The 20,081-nt window shown below is 40.9% G+C and overlaps 1 protein-coding gene across 3 annotated transcripts in view; it reads right to left on the reverse strand.

Moving 5' to 3' along the window:
* The window catches only part of EEA1 (early endosome antigen 1), a 77,684-nt gene that overhangs the window by 42,800 nt on the left and 14,803 nt on the right, over positions 1-20,081 (reverse strand). For all 3 annotated transcript variants that reach the window (XM_068130925.2, XM_078765900.1, XM_078765901.1), the window contains 4 exons: positions 9,146-9,267; positions 8,898-9,053; positions 8,267-8,374; positions 2,177-2,569 (listed from right to left, as the gene is read on the reverse strand). In XM_068130925.2, coding sequence (XP_067987026.2) covers positions 2,177-2,569; positions 8,267-8,374; positions 8,898-9,053; positions 9,146-9,267 — 779 coding nt within the window. The remainder of the gene's footprint in view (positions 1-2,176; positions 2,570-8,266; positions 8,375-8,897; positions 9,054-9,145; positions 9,268-20,081) is intronic.

The following is a 20,081-nucleotide window of genomic DNA, read 5'->3' on the forward strand; positions in this document are numbered from 1 at the left end:
AAGACAAGTCGCGACCTCCGAGCGCTGAGCGACCTCCCCGCATCTTTGGACCGGACCGGGTCGATTTTGCCCCTGAGCCAAGGTGCACCTTGAGCCATCGAATACCTGCCCCTCCTTGCCATCAATCCCCGTGTGAGTCAGTTTTGTCCCGTTTATCTGTGGTCTGTCGGGAATAAGATAAGTGTGTCTAAGTGCCTATCTTCCTATGCTGTCTCTCTCATCCCTGTAATCTAAACGTTCCGAACTAATATAACCTCCTCCGGAGGCCTTGAGAACTGTACCCCTGGTGTCGTGTCATTTAACCTAGCCGTTGTGTCCTTTCCTTCATTGATCAAGCGTAGCGCGACTCGGCCAACGTTCGAGTATAATCGGGTAACTTGTGCGAACACGGCGGCCATTCCGCTCGGCCCATCATAACATCTAAGTCGTGTCCGTAACAATATGATAGTTATTACAGAATGTGATATTGTGTAAAGAAGTGTTTTACCGTGCAAATGAGCAAAAGCCTTGGGGCTGGAGCCAAGATGATAAAGGAGCCTCTGTTAGAATGATCTTTGCCCATAAAAGGATAGCGAGTGTTCACTTGAGCCCTGGAAATAGGACAGGAATGTCTATCTGTAGGATAGCTTTTGTCATTTCTCTTCAAATCCAGGCAACTGTCCCAAAGCGCCAAATAAGGCTCTGGACAGGAATCAGATGCCTCGGGGCACGTCTCGATGTCTGGGAACTATGAGCCTCGTGCTGACCTCTGCATGCCAATGCTCTTAAGATCAAAGGAGCTCTTTGTTATTTAACCACGGAGAACTGAACGAGTGGAACACAGTTGAACTGAGAAGAACTGGACTGGGGATCTTCGAACAAGAAGGATTGAGAGACTGAGAGCTCTTTCACGATTCTGTGGAGAGAGAGAGAGAGAGCTGAACGTCGCGTCATGTGGTTGATTGTAATGTATAACTATATCTTCGTGAACCTGTTCATTGCAAGAGATTAATAAATTTATATTTAACTTGAGTGAGTCTTATAGCGTTTTTTGGCTGAGATGCGTCCAAGAGGTCAACAAAGTTCTTTGACAGGTCCTATCTCTCAATGGTGAAAAAATCACTTAAAAATTCTCGGAATGCGATGCGGATCCAGTTCTGAACCAAAATTGAATCAATTTGTCCTTGTCACACACCCAACCAATACGTTGGGGCTGACAGAACAGCTGAGAGGTACGCACCCCTACCTCTAAGCTGTCTGGCCTGGGTATGAATCCCAACCCGGCTATAAACAGTCGTTCGTGTTTCACATCAAGGATGATTCAATGTGTGTGCCATCCCTCGGACGGATGTTAAACTGGGTGCCCCATCTGCCATCATTAGTTGGTTGGTGTTATAGACCCCATGGTGTCCTTCGCGAAGTGCGGACGAGCCATCGTCGGCACCATGAACCAATTCCAAATTCCTGCCCTACTACTGCTGGGAAGGCAAAAGCAAACCACCGAGTATATAACCCTTGCCAAGAATCTGCTTCGGCTGCACCGACACTCTAACAGAATAGCATACATGTTAGATCAGATTTGATGTTTTTTAGATCAGCGATTTTAACATTCATACCTGGAAGGCTCGACCTTGTTCACTTCAGATTACAATCTCTGTTTATGACCTCATCTTTTAAAAAGAGGAACACTTTGATGATGTCTGTCAATAAATGAAGTTTTGAGTGGTGCAGGGCTATTTCAGCAGTCCCCTTCACCGCTCGAATTTCAATAGGGGACAGACAGTGCAGCGAAGCGCTATTGCGGTGTTTAGTACTGCATGTGAAGCGCCATCACATTTATACCATACCGGTGGTTTGATGTGCAGAGCATGTTGTAAATACTGTATACCCTTTTCTGGTGGCTGTGGCATTGTACTAATGTATAGGAAATTACTCATGGTGGCTTGTATAGTGACTGTATTCAAATGGTTAATTTCCTTGAAATGGTCGTTATTGTTATTACTTTTATAGTATGATGTAAATACAAATCACTGCAGATAAGCTACGATGCATGTTTTAGGATGGGATAACAAATAATTGCATCAACAAATCCCGCCAATCCTAATCGTCTACGGCACATACCTATTCAAATTGGCATAGCGATGACAATTTTTATGCCCTGAGATTTTAGGGGCACTGCATCTCATAGGCAGCCTACCTGCTGTAATTCCATTCGAAGTTTAACTTCCTCATGTTTGCTGCCCTTCTGTCCAAGCTGGGCTCGTTGTAGCTCCTCCTGAAGGTTCGATTTTGCCTGCTCAATCTTTCGCCGTTCTTCTCGCAGATTCTGTGTCACTTCTTCAATCTTCCGTAGCTCTTCTTGCAGCTTGTCCCTAGCCTCATTGCTCTTCCGCAGTTCTTCACGTAGAGCCTGCATGCCCACCTCGTGCCTCTTTTGAATCTCAGCATTTTTGTTTTCGAACTGCTGGTTCATAGTTTGCTGCTCTTCAAGTTCACCTTTCAGCTGCTGCTGAGCCTTGTTCTGCCCGTCCAGTTCACCCTGAAGCTTGTCATTTCTCGAGACGTGTTCCTTGAGCTCCTTCTCCAGTTGCTGATAAAAAGAGACACAAAGACACACACACAGACAGATAGAGATGATTACATGGACCGACAGTGCATTCAGAAAGTATTCAGACCCCTTCACTTTTTTCACATTTTGTAATGTTGCAGCCTTATGCTGAAATCTTACTATAATTCACCAAATGTCTGTCTGTCTGTTCGAAGGTACCGTAAAAACTGCTGAACCGATCGCAAAGATATTTTGGGTGGATAATCCTGGGATCTTCAGGAGTAAAATAGGCTATTTAGTTTCCACAATTTCAGCTTTAGTCTCCAGGATTCTCAGGTTTGGACTCCCGCATAACATTCGCGTTCACATAACGTTCATTGTTCTCATTGTGACGATGTTGTTTTCCCGGGTGCCGCACAAACGGCTGCACCAATCGCTGCACAAGGATAATATGTTGTTTGGAATGAAAAAAGAGATATCGAGTTCAAGTGAATGACGACATGCCATCAATGACGACATGCCGTTTCTACTTTCTGAACGTGAACTTCGCGGATCGCCATATGCAGATTCGCCACGGTCGCACGATCGATGTTTCTATACGTGAACGTACCCGTTTCTTTGCGAACGGGTACGTTTTTCATGGAAGTCCTTCCTGGAAGTCCTGGAAGTGAAAGCCTGCTTGGAGTTTGCAAAAAAGCACCCAAAGGACTCTCAGACTGAGAAACAAGATTCTGTGGGCTTTCATGTGTCTTTCACTGAGGAGAGGCTTCCGTCTGGCCACTCTGCCATAAAGCCCAGATCGGTGGAGTGTTGCAGTGATGGTTGTCCTTCTGGAAGTTTCTCCCATCTCCACACAGGATCTCTGGAGCTCAGCCAGATTGACCATCGGGTTCTTGGTCACCTCTCTTACCAAGGCCCTTCTCCCCCGATTACTCAGTTAGGCCGGGCAGCCAGCTCTAGGAAGAGTCCTGGTTGTTCCAAACTTCTTCCATTTAAGAATTGTGGAGGCCATTGTGCTCTTGGGAAGCTTCAATGCAGCAGAATTTTTTTTGTAGGCTTCCCCAAATCTGTGCCTCGACACAATCCTGTCTCTGAGCTCTGCAGACAGTTCCTTCGACCTCATGGCTTGGTTTTTGCTCTGATATGCATTGTCAGCTGTGAGACCTTACATAGATAGGTGTGTGCCTTTCCAAATCATGTCCAATCAATTGAATTTACCACAGATGGACTCCAATCAAGGTGTAGAAACATCTCAAAGATGATCAAGAGAAATGGGAGGCACCTGAGCAAAATTTCAAGTGTCATAGCAAAGGGTCTGAATACTTATGTCAATGTGATATTTCAGTTTTTTCGTTTTAATAAATTTGCAAAACTTTCTAAAACCCTGTTTTCTCTTTGTCATTATGGGGTGTTGAATGTAGATCGATGAGGGAAAAAATGAATTTGAACGATTTCAGCATAAGGCTACAACATAACAAAATGTGAAAAAAGTGAAGGGGTCTGAATACTTTCTGAATGCACTGTAAGTTAAAGCAATTTACTACTCATGACTTTTTTTGTTGGAAATCTTCAGGCTGAACAAATTAGAAAAAGTTCAATTTAACTTTTGCAATTAAGAATTGTCTTCACTTGATACAGTCGTGGCAAAAAATATTGGCACCCTTGCACTTTTTTCAAATAATTCACAGTTTTCTCTAAAAATAAGTTGAAATTGACAAAAATATTTGGTCTCCACAATTGTGCATTTCACTGTTAATATTACAGAACCTTCATTTTTGATTCAAAACTTAATGTATCCTTTAAAATCAGAAAATAAAAAGAAATGGCATTGACAAAATTATTGACACCAAAGACTTAATATTTGGTAGCACATCCTTTGGACAAAATAACTGCAGTCAAGTGCTTCCTTTCCCCATGAATGAGCTTCCTTCACCTCTCTACTGGCAGTTTGACCTTCTCTTCTTGTGCAAACTGCTCCAGTTTTCCAAGATTTGAAGGGTGCCTTCTCCCAACTGCTGTTTTCAGATCTCCCCACAGGTATTCAACGAGATTTAGATCTGGACTCATTGCTGGCCATTTCAGAACAGTCCAGCTTTTTGTCTTGAATCCTTCCTGGGTGCTTTTTGAAGTGTGTTTGGGGTCATTGTGCTGCTGCAAGACCCATGACCTTCGACAGAGACCCAGATTTCTGACACTGGTTTGAACATTGTGCCCCAAAATGCCTGGGTAATCTCCTGATTTCATGATGCCATGCACACATTAAAGGCACCCAGTTCCAGAGGCAGCACAACCACCCCAAAACATCACTGAAACTCCTCCATGTTTGACTGTAGGGAAGATGTTCATTTCTTTGAAGGCTTCATTTTGTTTTCTGTAAACATAGAGATGATGTGCTTTACCAAAAAGCTCTAATTTGGTCTCATCTGTCCACAGGACATTCTCCCAGAAGGATTTTGGCTTGTTCAGGTGTGTTTTGGCAAACTCCAGTTGGGCTTTCTTATGTCTCGCTCTCAGCAGTGGGGTCCGCCTGGATCTCCTTCCATAGAACCCCCTTTCATTGAGTTGGTGACGGATGGTAGGAGTTGTAACTGTCGTACCTTGTGTCTGAAGGTCAGCTTGAATGTTTGGCAGTTGAACGAGGTGCTTTCTCCACCATTCGAACAATCCTTCCCTGCAATCTCCAATCAGGTTCTCTCTTGCGGATACGTCCAGGGAGGTTCGTTGCAGTGCTATGAGCCTTAAACCTCCTGATAACATTGTGTACGGTGGACACACGAACAACAAGGTCTCTGGAGATGGACTTGTAGCCTTGAGAATGTCCATGCTTGGCTACAATCTTGTGTCTGACCTCCTCAGACAATTCTCTGGTTTTCTTTCTTTTCTCCATGCTCATTGTGGTACACATGGTGACACAAAACAGCAGAATGACTCCGTTTCTCTATTCAAACTGGTTGAATGAGTGATTTTTATATTGCAGGCACCTGCAACTCACCACAGGTGTGTTCAATTGCAAAGTAAAGGAGAATCACCTGCTTGAAATACAATTATTTCTAATAATTTCAAATAGGTGCCAATAATATTGTCCAGGCCATTTTAGGATTTCTGTGTGGAATAAGCTAAGATTTAGTAATCTTTTTCAGCTTGTTTCTGTTGTTCCACTGAAAACCAAAGAAATACATATGTGGATACCAAAATATTTTTTTATTTCAACAATTTTCTGGAATAAATGGTGCATTATTTGAAAAAAGTGCAAGTGTGCCAATCTTTTTGGCCACAACTGTTTATTGGGAAGATTCTCTCCTATTTTATTTTTTCCAAGAAACTTTTCATTCACACATTACAACCCCAAGACCTTTGCAGCAGAAGTGATGTTATTGTTGTCAGGAATACAAATGCCCAACAAAGTTTCTGCAGCAATAATGAATAATAATAATTTTTCATGGCCTAGCCCATAGATAGGGCAAAGCCGTCGAGAACAGTGTTTGTCCATCTGTATGTATGTCCCCTCAAACGTATACCAATCAGAGCTGAGGATCTGGTCACATGACAGGGTGATGTGATTACGTCTGATGTCATTACGGCGGTATGGCGGCAGACTCTCCACACTCTGGCATTTTGATTCCAATTTATTTCAGGCCGAACATATTGTGAAACCTGTCATATATCACAATCGCCATGCTCTACATTTACGTTTTTCATTCAGTGTGAAACACACACAAACCTATTGTTAAAATGACCAACAAATACCAAAAGCATCGGTGTTACGCCTCTTCCAACAAAACGGTACGTATAGGCCTTAGGCTTCATGCCTCACCTTCAAGCTGCTTCGGACAAATTAAGCCCAGGTTTCTTAATACAGTAGTGCATCGTTTCAGTCGTATCGATTTCGTAAAAGTAATAATAATAATATAGTAAATATGACCATAACACTTTAATCCCAATGTCGTAAATACAAAGTTAATGGATTGAAGCGGTGTATGGTTCATGAATCAATGATAAGCGGTGTACGGTACTAACAACCGCGGAAGTAAGGAATTCGCCTCGGTTTTTTGATAGCATGTTATTAACCCAATCCTTGTGGGGTATATAGATTACAGTAGATCTTCCCTCAGTTCTGTAAGAGCAGCATTAGCGACTGTTTAAAAAGCTAATCATGTGTGTTTGTGATTCATAATATTTTACAAGCCCGGCTACTTTTTTTTTAGTAGCCCGGCTACCCGGCCCGGCTACCCTTTACAAGCCCAGCTACTCGGCTACTATTTTACAAGCCCGGTTAGACTTTCGGTCTTGTTTTTATTGAACAGAATGTTCATTTTGTTTACACCAAAGTAAAAAAGATAACTAAACAAATAATCCATATTTTAGGGTGGGGCCATTGAACTGCTGATACGTATAATTTTCTAGAATCCACTCTGACTTTCACATCTATAACCACAAATCATTTTGGAAGGCTTGGCTTAATGTGATGAACAAAACTTGTAAAGATTATTAAGTGGAACAGGCGAGGAAGAAATGAAAAAAAAGCATAAAACTTGACTCGTTTACCCTCTTTAGAAGAACCTGTGGTTTTGGTAATTAACCCTTTGAGTACGGATGACGTCCAGTGCCGCAACCCGTGAAAAAGTTTTTTGTACAGATGACGTTCCTACACATCATCGACTATACCTATAAACAGATCGTCAGTACGTGGTTTTATTCCCGTAATGCCAAATTAATCCCGTGCCGGGGGTATTTTTATAAATAAAAAAATCCCATACTCAAAGGGTTAACGTGTCACACACAAACGCACACAAGCAGAATTGCAAGTGCAATTCCTAAAAATTGGGCATGGTCTAAGGATGACAACCACTGAGAAAACCTCGGCAGGAAAATGTTAGTTTTTTTTTCTTAACTGGGACCCTGAAGATGCATAAATAAACCTCCTTCCCCACCCTTCCTCCCCCCCACCCCACCCAAATACATGAGAAGTGGAAATTTGGGATTTGACGAAAGACATCAATCTCTCCCTTCCACAAATAAATTTGGAATAGAAATAAAGGGAATAGATGCACCACGACAATAAATCAAAGAAAAATTATGCAGGTCACGTATTTAACTCGACTAGAAACATGGGGTGGGTAGGAATCATGTGTATGTGCATATCTGTGCATGTGTATGTGCATGTGCATTTTGTTAGCTCTTACACGAGCCTCGATCTTGAATACAAAAAAAAAAAAAAAAATCGACATTGTTGAGTTACATTATATTATGAAACAATGAGTATTAAACAATGCGAGTGACTGTTCGGAATGGGGTTGTGTGTGTCAAATAAAGGTCACAATTGGGCTGCAGAGGCATCTGGGGCAATATCGCATGTCACACTTGAAGCAATGGCTGGGAGAAATCACACAGGAGGCTCCAAGATGCGAGTAAACAATTTCCATACACAGTCCACATACAATCTGATTGCTCGGGAAAAGCGGCCATGCAATGGCAAACATCATTCACGCGTAATGACTAATTTAAGCATCTTTATAAGCTAAACATCATTGCGACATAGCTAGTGGCCGACCTAAAGGCGATTGCTAATTGAAAGTAGTATAGCGAAAAATAAATGAATAAAATAAAAGATTGATTTTTCAATTAAACATTCCATTTACCATTGCCATCACTTCCAGTCATTCATTTGTATATCACCCCAACTTCCTTTTCCTTTCTCACACATCCTGCACCTCATGCCTACAAACACTGGCCTCTCACCTCGATCTTACTCCGTAGGCCTTCCAGGATGCTTTCATTCGCATCATTTTCACTTGTTTTCCCATCACCAACCAAGGCCAGCTCATTCTGTAGCTTCAAGATAGTCTCCTGTTGCCAGGGGGAGGGTATAACATGAATATTTGCTACAATGTTTCTATCCCTTAACAGCGGCCTTTGACACAACCACCACAATGTGTCAAAAACAGAGAGCATTGCAGAACAGTCTGGAAAACAAACGTTTGGGAAATGCGAAGCAAAGAGGTGGGATGAGAACATTACCTCCACTTTTGCTCCCAGTAGACAATGAGCAGACAGGCAAAGGCACACGATATAGCAGGTCAGGCAGGAAGTAATAATGGACACAGCACAAAGAGATAATGATCAGATAAGCACAGCAGCAATTGCAGATTATTAAAGCAGTGCACGATTAAAAAAAGAACAAAAATTAATGGAATGGGTATATGTAAGAAGAGGGATGGGTAGAGCAAGTCTTGAAAATTACTCCAGAAAACCTCAATGTATGAACACATCAATTCCTCACATGTGCAGAGAATAACCATTTGCAAAAGTGCCTCAAAAGCCCAGCAAAAGCAAAAGCAACACAAAGAAGAGCATGGATAAAGTGAAAAACCTGTGCAAAGCAAAGCTTTTCCTCCGTGTTGCTGCGCTCAATCTGCAAGATGTCCGATTGGTGCTCTCGCTCTAAGCTCAGCTTGTCCATTAGAGTCTGCACCTGTACCAGCTCAGTTTTCAACACTTCAACATCATCAGCACCAGGCCTCTGGAGCTGCAAGATCACAAGCATCGAAGTATCACAAAAGCATCGATTTTGCAATCTAAAGAAGTAGGAAATGACCAAAGGTTAGCCAAGAAGCACACCAGCTGTGTGTGCAGGTCAGTGCTGCGGGATTGTTCCATCTGCAGTTCAACTGCCACCTCTTGCAACCGCTGCTCTGCTGCCTTGCGTCGTTCTTTTTCTTCATCTAGACTCGCCTTCAACCCTGCACAACAAATTGCACAAATGTGCAACTTATGGCTCATGAAAAGTATTGTTGATACTACCAGCTAAGACAGATGCATAAGCAAGCCCTGAAACGTTGCAAAAACAACTAGAACAAACAAACAAAAAAATCTGAAATTGCAAATTCCGTCCATGTCCACTTTGTATTCGGATTTCTTCCTCCATATGCTACACATGATGAAAACAGCTAAAAACTAGAATGGCACTCAGAAGAGCACATACTTCCGCCAGGCTGAACAGTTTACATTTTGTATCCCATGGATAAGGCCTGTTCTGGATCTGGATCCAGACTTGAACCAAAATGTAATTGTTCCAGCTTGTTCTCCTCACCTAACCAACTCATCCACCAAGTTGTCATAACTCGTGCACAACATTTTGAGATAACCTGCTCACAGACAGACATGGGTGAAAACATAACCTCCATCCACCATGAGTCGCGTAGGTAAAAATACAAAAGGAACTGACGATTTTAGGCCACCTCAACCTTTTAACCTCAAAAGCAATAGGCTTCAGCTACCCAATATGGAAACCCTGCTCAAATTTCGAGTCAATCAGATAGAAATTAATGATATTATATGGCGTTGACCTTTTGACCAAATTATTAATTTACCTTCTCCATATTCTCAAAATAAAGCTTTCTTGAAAATTTGATGACAAAAGCTCAAATGGTAAAAACCAAACAGACAAAAAGCCAGACAACCAGAGAGAAAAACCAACGAGACAGGACCAAAAACTAGACTACCAGACAGGCCCATCAGTGGATACGTGCACGCACGCGCGCGCACGCACGCACGCACGCACGCACACACACACACACACACACACACACACACACACACACACACACACACACACACACACACACACACACACGTCTCACTCTGCAGGGGCCGGGCTAATCATGTAGAGAGAAATAAAAAGTTAGTCTCTGCCACCGAAGGTGGATGGAGGTTATGTTTTCACCTAGGTCTGTCTGCCTCTATAAACAGGACTCAAAAAGTTATAGGATTCTGACAAAATTTGGTGGACAAGGGCAAATGGATTCGATTTTGGTGAAGATCCAGATCCTGAAAAAGAAAATTCAAAATTTTTCTTCACCATTGAGAGATAACACGATATTTCAAAAAGTTGTGGACAGATTGTGACAAAACTTGATAAATCAGTTGGATTGGCGAAAAGAACAATCCGATTTGATTTTTGGATACAGATCCGGCCTATCAGTGGGATACAAAACGAAAACCATTCAGCCTGGCAGAGGTATGCTCTCTACCAATTGTCGTTCTGGTTAAAAGCTGCAATTACCATCATTGGTAGGTATTCTCCGGCCTTCCAAAAAGAAATCCATACGGAAAATGTAACAGTGGTCTTATTGCAATAAAAGCACTCTTGGAGGGGATCAAGGTAAGGCAGAGAGCAAAGTTGTCTTTGCTCATTTTTAGTAGCTTTATCACCAGGAAGCAATTCTTAGTGATAAAACTTGATAAATGCTTCATTGTCCATAACAGTTTATGAGTTGTCCATAACAGTTTATGAGTTGTCCATAACAGTTTATGAGTTGTCCATAACAGTTTATGAGTTGTCCATAACAGTTTATGAGTTGTCCATAACAGTTTATGAGTTGTCCATAACAGTTTATGAGTTGTCCATAACAGTTTATGAGTTGTCCATAACAGTTTATGAGTTGTCCATAACAGTTTATGAGTTGTCCATAACCGGCAGGTTGGCCATGAGGTACGCACATTTGCCCCCAAGCTGTCTAGCCTGGGTTTGAATCTCGACTCAGCTATAGACTATCATCCTGGTGTTTAACAGGCAGGGTGATTCATCAATGTGTGTGCTGTCCATCGGATGGACATTGTCAGGGAATAAATATTCATATTGACAATATTGCGAGAATATATCTCAATGTAATCTTGTTTAAAGTGGAATATGTTTTACTTTACAAAGTAAAAGGAATATGTTTTACTTTACAAGATGAGCCAAGAGCATAGAACTAGAGCTAACAGGTGATCGAGAGAGTTAATTTCAGACAAAATGTGTAACGCTCTTGGACCGCCACCTGTCTATCAAAAATAGCCTATGTTCAGTTCACTGCACACAGGCTGCAAATTCTTCCTCAGCAGGTCAGAGCATTTGACCTCTTGAACAGAAATAAGTACTAGCTGGCCAAGCGAGAGCCAAATAAGGTTTTTGAACAAGGGAACCAGAGACACCCTGCATGCTCCGCAACATCAAAGGAGTTTGGGGCTTTAAAACCAAGAGAAAGCAGAGTGGAAGAGCAGAGAGAACTGGGAGAGCGACGGAGAAGCAGTGGACTGGGAGAGTGACTGAACAACTTGAAGACCAGTTGACCTGATCAACCAACTGGAGACTGGTCAACAACTGAACGAGGTTCAACAAAAGACCTACAGAAGGAGCTACAGCCACGACCGACAGAACAACGTCATTAATATCTAATTCGTACATTTAGTGAAATACAGCAAAACTCAAAAGTGAATAAAACATTGATTTTGCTATAACGAGTTTCTGGAAGTTTCTGAAGTAGAAAAGCAGTTAATTTATTATTCTACAAATTGGTGGTCCGTAAGGGAGTCAACTCCACAGAACAAGGTAAGCTTTTGTTTGTTATCTGTGTAGTCTGATGTTAATCTGCGCAAATTGTTCAGTGTTTGAGTTTTGTGTATGTTTGTTGATATGTGGAAGGTGGAAAAAACTACGAGGCCTTTAACAGGTTTCAGAAATCATGACAATTTTTTTTCTTTTTTTCTTCCAAAATTTAACTAAGTGTACTACAGATGTATACGCATTTTTCAGGGATGGTGCCATGGATTGTCACAAATATCCACTAAAGCCTTTTGTCTTTAGAAAAGGTGCTGTGCTTCCATGAAGGACCACTGATACGAGGTGTGTTCAAAAAGTATCCGACCTTTGTTCATAAAAAATACTCGTATCCAGATACAACAAACTTACACTAATCTCCTTCAAAGTAGTCCCCTTGGGCTGCCACACACTTCTCCCAACGGTTCTGCCACTGTCGGAAGCAGCGCTGGAACGCCTCTTTTGGGATGGCGCGCAGCTGGTCCGTCGCATTCCGCATGATGTCTTCTCTGGACTGAAATCTGGTCCCTTTCAGGGGCATTTTCAGCTTGGAGAAAAGCCAGAAGTCACACGGAGCCATGTCGGGAGAGTAGGGAGCCTGACGAAGCACAGGTGTGTTGTGTTTGGCCAAGAAACTCTGTATCAAATGTGAAGAATGGGCGGGTGCGTTATCGTGATGGAGCTGCCAATTGCCCGCTGCCCACAGGTCCGGCCGTTTGCGTCGCACAGCGTCACGAAGGCGACGCAGAACCTCTTGGTAATACTCCTTGGTAATGGTTGTGCCGTGTGGTGCGTACTCGTGATGAACCACGCCACTGGAGTCGAAGAAGACGGTCAGCATGACTTTGACATTGCTGCAGACCTGCCTTGCTTTTTTTGGCCTCGGGGATGTTGGATGCTTCCATTGTGATGACTGCAACTTGGTTTCTGGGTCGTACCCATAAACCCAGGACTCATCGCCAGTGATCACTGTGTTGAGGAAGCTGGGATCGCTGTTCACAGTCTCCAGCATGTCCTGTGCGATCTCCAAACGGAGTTGCTTCTGCTCAATCGTTAGCAGCTTTGGTACGAACTTCGCTGAGATTCTCCTGAAGCCCAAATCCTCCTTCATAATGGAATGAACGGATCCAATGCTGACGCCCACCTCGTCTGCAAGTTCTCTGATCGTGATTCGACGAGCCTGCATCACCAGGGTCCTCAATTGGTCAATAACGATCTCATTTCGGGATGTTGAGGGCCTACCCGAACGTGCTTCACTCTCCACTGATGTGCGGCCATCTTTGAAGCGGTTGTACCACTCCTTTATCTGTGTGGTGCTCATTGCTTCGTCCCCGAAGGCCTGTTGAATCTTGCGGATCGTTTCCACTTGAGAATCGCCAAGCTTTACACAAAATTTGATGCAGTAGCGTTGTTCAAGTTTTTCCGTCATTTTGTCAAAAACGAAAATCCGACGGCGCTCATTTACACTTCCTCACTCATCGGCGGTCTGCCGTCGAATGACAGCTTCTGCAGGTGGGAAAAAATTCATGCGTGCACATTAGGATCGCCTACATACGTGCACCAATCAACGCCTCCCTAGCTTCATTTGTTTACGCACGACAAATTAAGGTCGCATACTTTTTGAACACACCTCGTATGGTATATACTGTATAATTATTTTGCGATTTTTTAAAATCATGAACGAGAAAACAAAAATTTCTTTCCCAAATCGGGGTCTTAAAAGGTGTGAAAAGATTTCAGAAGTCATGACGATTAAATTTTTTTTTTTTTAAATAATAATAAATTGTTTTTTTGTTTTTTCTGTAATTTGAAATTTTTTTTTCGGTACATTCTACGAGTGCAAAGAGCCACTAACGAATCCCGGGACGTTAGCGAAAAAGGTGCTGCATTCGTCCAGTCATGAAAATATTTTGTGTATGAATATGCTTTTTGTGTATTCATTTGATTTCATACGTGATTCCAGTTTAATGGTCTGCGTCACATATCTGCCCGTTCCTTTTGTATGATGATTCAAATATTGTTGGGTTCCTATGGTTGAGACTTATATAATATATTTTTCCTGTGGTGAGCCTCTTCTTTGATGTGGTCACGAGGGACGAGTCGATATGCTCTCGCACAAGTTGAACAGCGATTTTTAAAAAACGATTATCTGAGGATTTTTAAATAACTAGTGATTTTTGTAAAAAAAAAACAAAAAAAAAAAACTGCATTTTATACAGTATACAGTGCTAAGGGAAAATCGGCTGGCTTCGATTTTCAAACATAAATTCCCATTGTGCTACAAAAGTGAGTTTAGCAGTCATAAAGGTTTTCCGTGTCATCTCCAAGTAAGATTTGCACACACTGATGCCGGTAATTGTATCCTGCCACTGGAATGCGTGCAGGCAGGTTGCCCATGGCAACGCTTGGTGTTGCGTCCTGGTCCCTGTCCACTTCTTACATATGGGATCAGAAACGATTTTTTTTAAATGTAACCTCTTTCACCTTCTCCTGCCCTACACCCCCCAGCCAAACACATTTGGGAGACAATTGTAATTACATATGTAAGTTACAGATGAGTATTGGGGAGGTCATACAGGAATTTATTGAAATAAGATACTATGCCATGTGGCAAGGCAATTAACTGGACCCAAACACAAAATTGTACCTGTTTGATGAAACAAAACTTAGATCTGTATATATATGGGTGAATTTACAGGTAAATGGATTTGGTGACCCTTTCAAGTGGTGAACTAACATCACGTCCTTTCCCTCCCCCCCCCCCCCCCCTTCCATTTCCTGTCCCCTCTACCCCAATCCTAAACCCCATCCTGCCATCATCCTCCCCACCAAGTCAGGTTATATTACAGATTGTGAGGCATGTATAGAAGTGTGTTGTTGAATAGGATTGTTGATTGTATGGGATTGGATGGGATTGTGGATCCCATATCCCATTGGATCCCATATTGATTTAGCATATCACCTCATTATGTGGTCTTGCTGTGTTTTTGTGTGTGTGGGTATGGGTATGTGGGTATGTATGTGTGGGTATGTATGTGTGGGTATGCATGTGTTTTTGCACCCCTCTTCCCCCCTCCTCAAACCATGGCCCAATACTGCTAAAATAATTTGTGAAATGGTACGACACAGTTTATACAATGAGTATCGTATTTCGCATAGTATTAATACCCCTAAGGGAGCCCCGCCCCCCCCCCCCCCAGCCTCATCCCTCCCTTGGCATTCTGCCACTTCTCCTCCTCCCTTCCCCACCCTTCATCATTAATGATCAGTGGTCTTGTTCATTCTCAAAGTTTGTTGAAATGACTGATTATGGTATGACTGATTATGGTAATGCATTACAAATTACAATTTACAATTTTTTTACAATTATAATTTATAATTGCCAATTTACAATAATGGTAAATTTACATTTACAATTTATAATTACAATGATTTACAATGAAAATGGTTTTACAATCATGAAAATTGCTATGATTGTCAGGCATGTCATCATGTCATCATGTCATCATGTCAGGCATGTCATCATTGGGTTTTGATGTAAATCGAGTGCATGGGCTGTTAAGGATAGTTTTACAGCCCTGCAGGATAACTGCTGTATTACAGGTCACAAAGTTTGTTGGAAGGTTGCACTTTCTGTGTGATTGGATTACATGGGTCAATATTATGAATTAATTGCCATTCATTGGTACGGCATTTCAGGAATCTTACAACATTTTAATTATCAAGCACTTTGGGTACCCAATGAACTGGTTCATATCTGTCTGATCAATTTGGTTGATTGTCTCACAAATGAAGGGTTGAATTGCCTTCAGTGGTTGTTAAACTTGCATTTGTGACCAGACAGGATTGAAAGATATGTCAGATATGATCCAGAGGCAGAACGGTTATTTGTCAATTGACGGAAGGTATGGGTCGAAAGTGACGTCCATGATCAAATACCTCCGCCAGCGGACGGAACTGTTTTGGCAACATTGGGAAAAGGCTTAGGTATAGAGTTATCAGACTGATAAATGTGACTTTTGATATTATCATTTATGATATTTTATTATGTATTATTATTAAAATTTTATTGATTAATATTGATAAATTCATTGAAATTGCATAATTGCATTGAATATGGTCGACCTTGGGTTTGTTTGGGTTTGTTGTTTATTTTTGTGGGTATATATTTTTGTGTATTTTGTATATATTTTCACGACAAATTCCAGTTAACATCCTGCAAAATTTGCTCGTTTTTCTGGCCGAGTCAAAATTGCGTTGAGTTCCTATGGCATGCGCCATTAAAAGCGCCGTGTAATGGTTGAGCTCCCTTTATTTCGTTTTGGTCACACGAATGAACAGACAAAATGACGAATGCTGCGGCTGGAGCAGTAGAAGCGATTTTTCTTTCAATTGTTTAATGATTAGTCGATATTGTTATGACTTATTGTCAATAGGTATACTAAGTGGTCAGGAGGTAGCCTTTTGCCTTTTGCTATGTACAGTTTTGCCTTTGCTATGTACAGTTTTGCTATGTACAGTACAGTTTGCTATGTACAGCCTTTTGCTATGTACAGTTTATTTTATTGTTGATTATACCACATAGCTGTGGTGATAAAGGAAATGTTTGTTTTTCAAATAGATGATTATGATATGACCATGGTTATAAAATCATGATGATTATTATGAATGATATCATAGGGTTCCAATGCAGAATGATTGCACGAACTTGGAAAAGAACTTTCAAGCCCTATGGGATAAATTGGGTATTACAAGCGATGGAGTTTCAAAATTTAGCATGATTGAAGGAATTTGACAGTCCCATTTCAGGACTTTTACGAAAATTATATTGCCAAGAGATTTGGGTACTATTAAAAGAAAAATGTTGATATTTTTCACAAAGAACTTTAATATCTGCCATCCATTTTGGCGATCTCACGAATGAAGGATGAGTTGCCTTTAGTGGTTGCAAAGGAAATTTGTGGAGACCAGGCAAAATGGAAAAATAGGTCAGATATGACCCTAGGACAGAACAGTGATTCGTCAATTGACATGAGGTATGAACCAGAGGTGACGACCGATGAGCTTCGATCTCAGTCAATAGATGGAACTGTCCTGACATCATTGGGGAAAGGGCTTATGCAAGGAGTCATCCAAAATGATTAATTTGATTTATTGATGAATATTGATAAATTAATTGAAATTGAATAATTGAATTGAACTGAATAAATTTAACTGAATACATTTAACTGAATAAATTGAACTGAATAAATTGAATTGAATATATTGATTGTTTGATTGATAAAAATTGCGGTCTCAAGAAAGAAGCTTTGAGACATTTGCGAAACATCAATGTGCAGACAACCTTGGACGATGAACGAGGTGGTGAGTCTGGTAGTTAGTTGTTATATTATATGTGGTTATTTTTGTTTGACCCCCCCCTCAACAGGACTTACTGATCCAGACTCATCTGCAACACTGATCAGTGAGATTGGGGTGTGGGAAAAGCCACAGGTAGTACCTGTACCTGTACCTGCCGAAAGACCAGAACAGAGTGCAGCGATTGGTTCTAGTCAACAGAGGACAGGTGAAAGAAGTGACCCATTTGAGGTAACTACCCAAGAGGGTGCAATTGGGGCACAGGAACCGACTCAAAGTGGGCAAACGATGCAACCAGCTGCTATACCTTTATCATGCTCTCCATTTCACCATACAAGGAGTAAAAGTCGTATGATAAATGCCAATCAATCTAACGATCAATGTGATTGGCTAATGAATGATCAAAAGTTGACTCTCTCACAAGGAGGGTTTGAGCAATGTGGTGTTATGAATTTTCCTCAGCGGCAATTTCCAGGGGCAAATCAGCAACACCCAGATCTGATGTATAGACCATGGCAGGTACATCAATTGAAGGCATTGCAGAGTAGTATGCCATCAATCAAAACAGATCCACTTCAATTTGCGGAAGAACTGCGGTTAATTGTGGAAACTCAGTTGCCCACTGCAAGAGACATGGAAATACATTTGAAGTGGTTAATTCCTAATACCACCACTTTGAGGAACTTAATGCGTGAGGCCAACTGGGTAAATACGGAAGATGGACAGGTAGACATGCCCACGGAGGCTAGAACGGCACAGATCAATAAATTGATAGAGGCCATACAAAAATTGCCACCACTGACGGATTGGAACAAAGTGGTTACATGCAAGCAGAAAACAGGCGAGGATGCTAGCGATTATTTGGACAGATTGCGAGATGTTTTCCGACTATATTCAGGAATAGACCGGGCACAAATTGAAAATGCCTTAAAACCCCTTTTTATTAATGGTCTGTTGCCCAAATTGAAGAGTGAAGTGGAAAGACGATGTATTGCTTGGGAAGGCATACCAAAGCAAGAAATATTGAATTACGCCTTGCATCATCAGCGGATTCAAGCCAGGAATAGTGCTGTAAATGCCGAGAAATTGATGCAACTACAGACTCAAGCCCTGATGACTACGAATCAACGCAATAGGTTTTCTGGGCAACAACGCAACAATGCAGTAGGAGATAACCAGAGAGTGGAGTGGCAACCCAGAAACCAAGAGATGCAGCCTAGAAATACAAGTGAACAGGTGGACAAACCAGCCAATGACAGACATCGATGTTTTAATTGTGGAAATATTGGACACTGGAAACGATGTTGTCCATATTCAAATAGGAAGACGAGTTCATAGGGAGAACCAAGATTAAGGGTACCAGTGCTTACAGGTACCTCAGATAACGGTTAGGCTTTCATTGCTGCAGATCCCAAATGACGACAGGCCTCAACAGATTAAATCATAAGACCAACATGAATAATTGTTCATGCTTCTTGTCTCAAAAAAATTTTTCGGAGCAAGAATGAATTTTACTTTTGCTTATTAGCGAATTAATAATTAATTGATTAAATGCCAAAATTGTATTTTTTTTGGAACATGAATTAAAAGATCCAGAATTAGAGTTCATTCTGGAAGCCTCATATTTGCCAATTATAAATGTCGTTTTAGGGAGTATTTTGGGCGAAACAATTTTTTTACAACAAAACAATACCAAAGTGTGGAACATTGCTTTGCAAAATTTTTTGGAAACCAAGAGACGAGCGTCACATGATCATCAGGTGGGCATTTTGGACTATTTTTTTGCATGCTGATAGGTCAGTGGTCGACTGACATGTAAATAGAGGTGTTGTAAAATTTGGATAAATTATTGTGGGACCAAAAAGGGTAATTTCAATGTGACATAGGGGTTTTCTAAAAATAAACTTTTTGTCTATTTGTGTATTAGCGTTTCTAAAATTAAAGGATAAATTTTACGAAATTGAAATGAAATTGACACCCATCTTGATCTGTTAATGATGGTTCAAATGCAAACAAATATACATAATGCTTGGGTTTGTGTATGTTTGTGGGTCAATGGTTTTTTTGTTTTGTGTGTTAATCTTACAAGAATATCCAGAAAATTCTTCCAGTGTCAATCCAGTGTCAATTTCCAGTGTCAATCTTACAAGAATATCCAGAAAATTCGTAAAATAAAATAGGAATATAATTTGATTATGTACATTATCTCTTTTGTCAAGGGAGATGAAATATACAGATTTGATGTGCTAGGTTATGAGCAGCCATTAATTAATAGTAAAATTGTGAGTAATTTTGGGATTCCATTTTTGATAGAATTTATATGAGAAATAACAGCTATTTATGGATAGGAGCTTCATAAACAAAATGAGTACAAAATTAGCCAAATTTGGAAGTGGTCTTACACTGACTTTCCAGAGTACTCTGCTCATGGATTTTTACATATATAAACTTGAATTTTATCAGCATATAAATTGTGCTGTATGTATGGATGTGTCTTAGGCATAGATGATATGGGCAGATAGTAAAGACAATTTTGTTGAATTGAACTATTGTGAGTTTTAAAACGAAATGCATTGTGAATCTTAAATCTTAAAACTTAAAATCTTAAAACCTTAAAACCTGAATCTTAAAACCAAGGGGCAGACGTGAACGCGCTGTTATGTTTTTTTACACTCAGATGTTTTTTTTTTGTTTTTTTATGGGTTTTTACACTCAGAACACGATGTTACATGTACCTGCAACATATTTTGGTAATCTGCCACACCTATATTGGCATACTGGTGTCAGTAGTATTCACTAAGTTGCATAGAAATGGATGAGCAACAGTTAAGGGGGTAT

The sequence above is a fragment of the Myxine glutinosa genome, chromosome 11 (genome assembly GCF_964187855.1).
Source record: "Myxine glutinosa chromosome 11, kmMyxGlut1.1, whole genome shotgun sequence".
Taxonomy (NCBI): Eukaryota; Metazoa; Chordata; class Myxini; order Myxiniformes; family Myxinidae; genus Myxine; species Myxine glutinosa.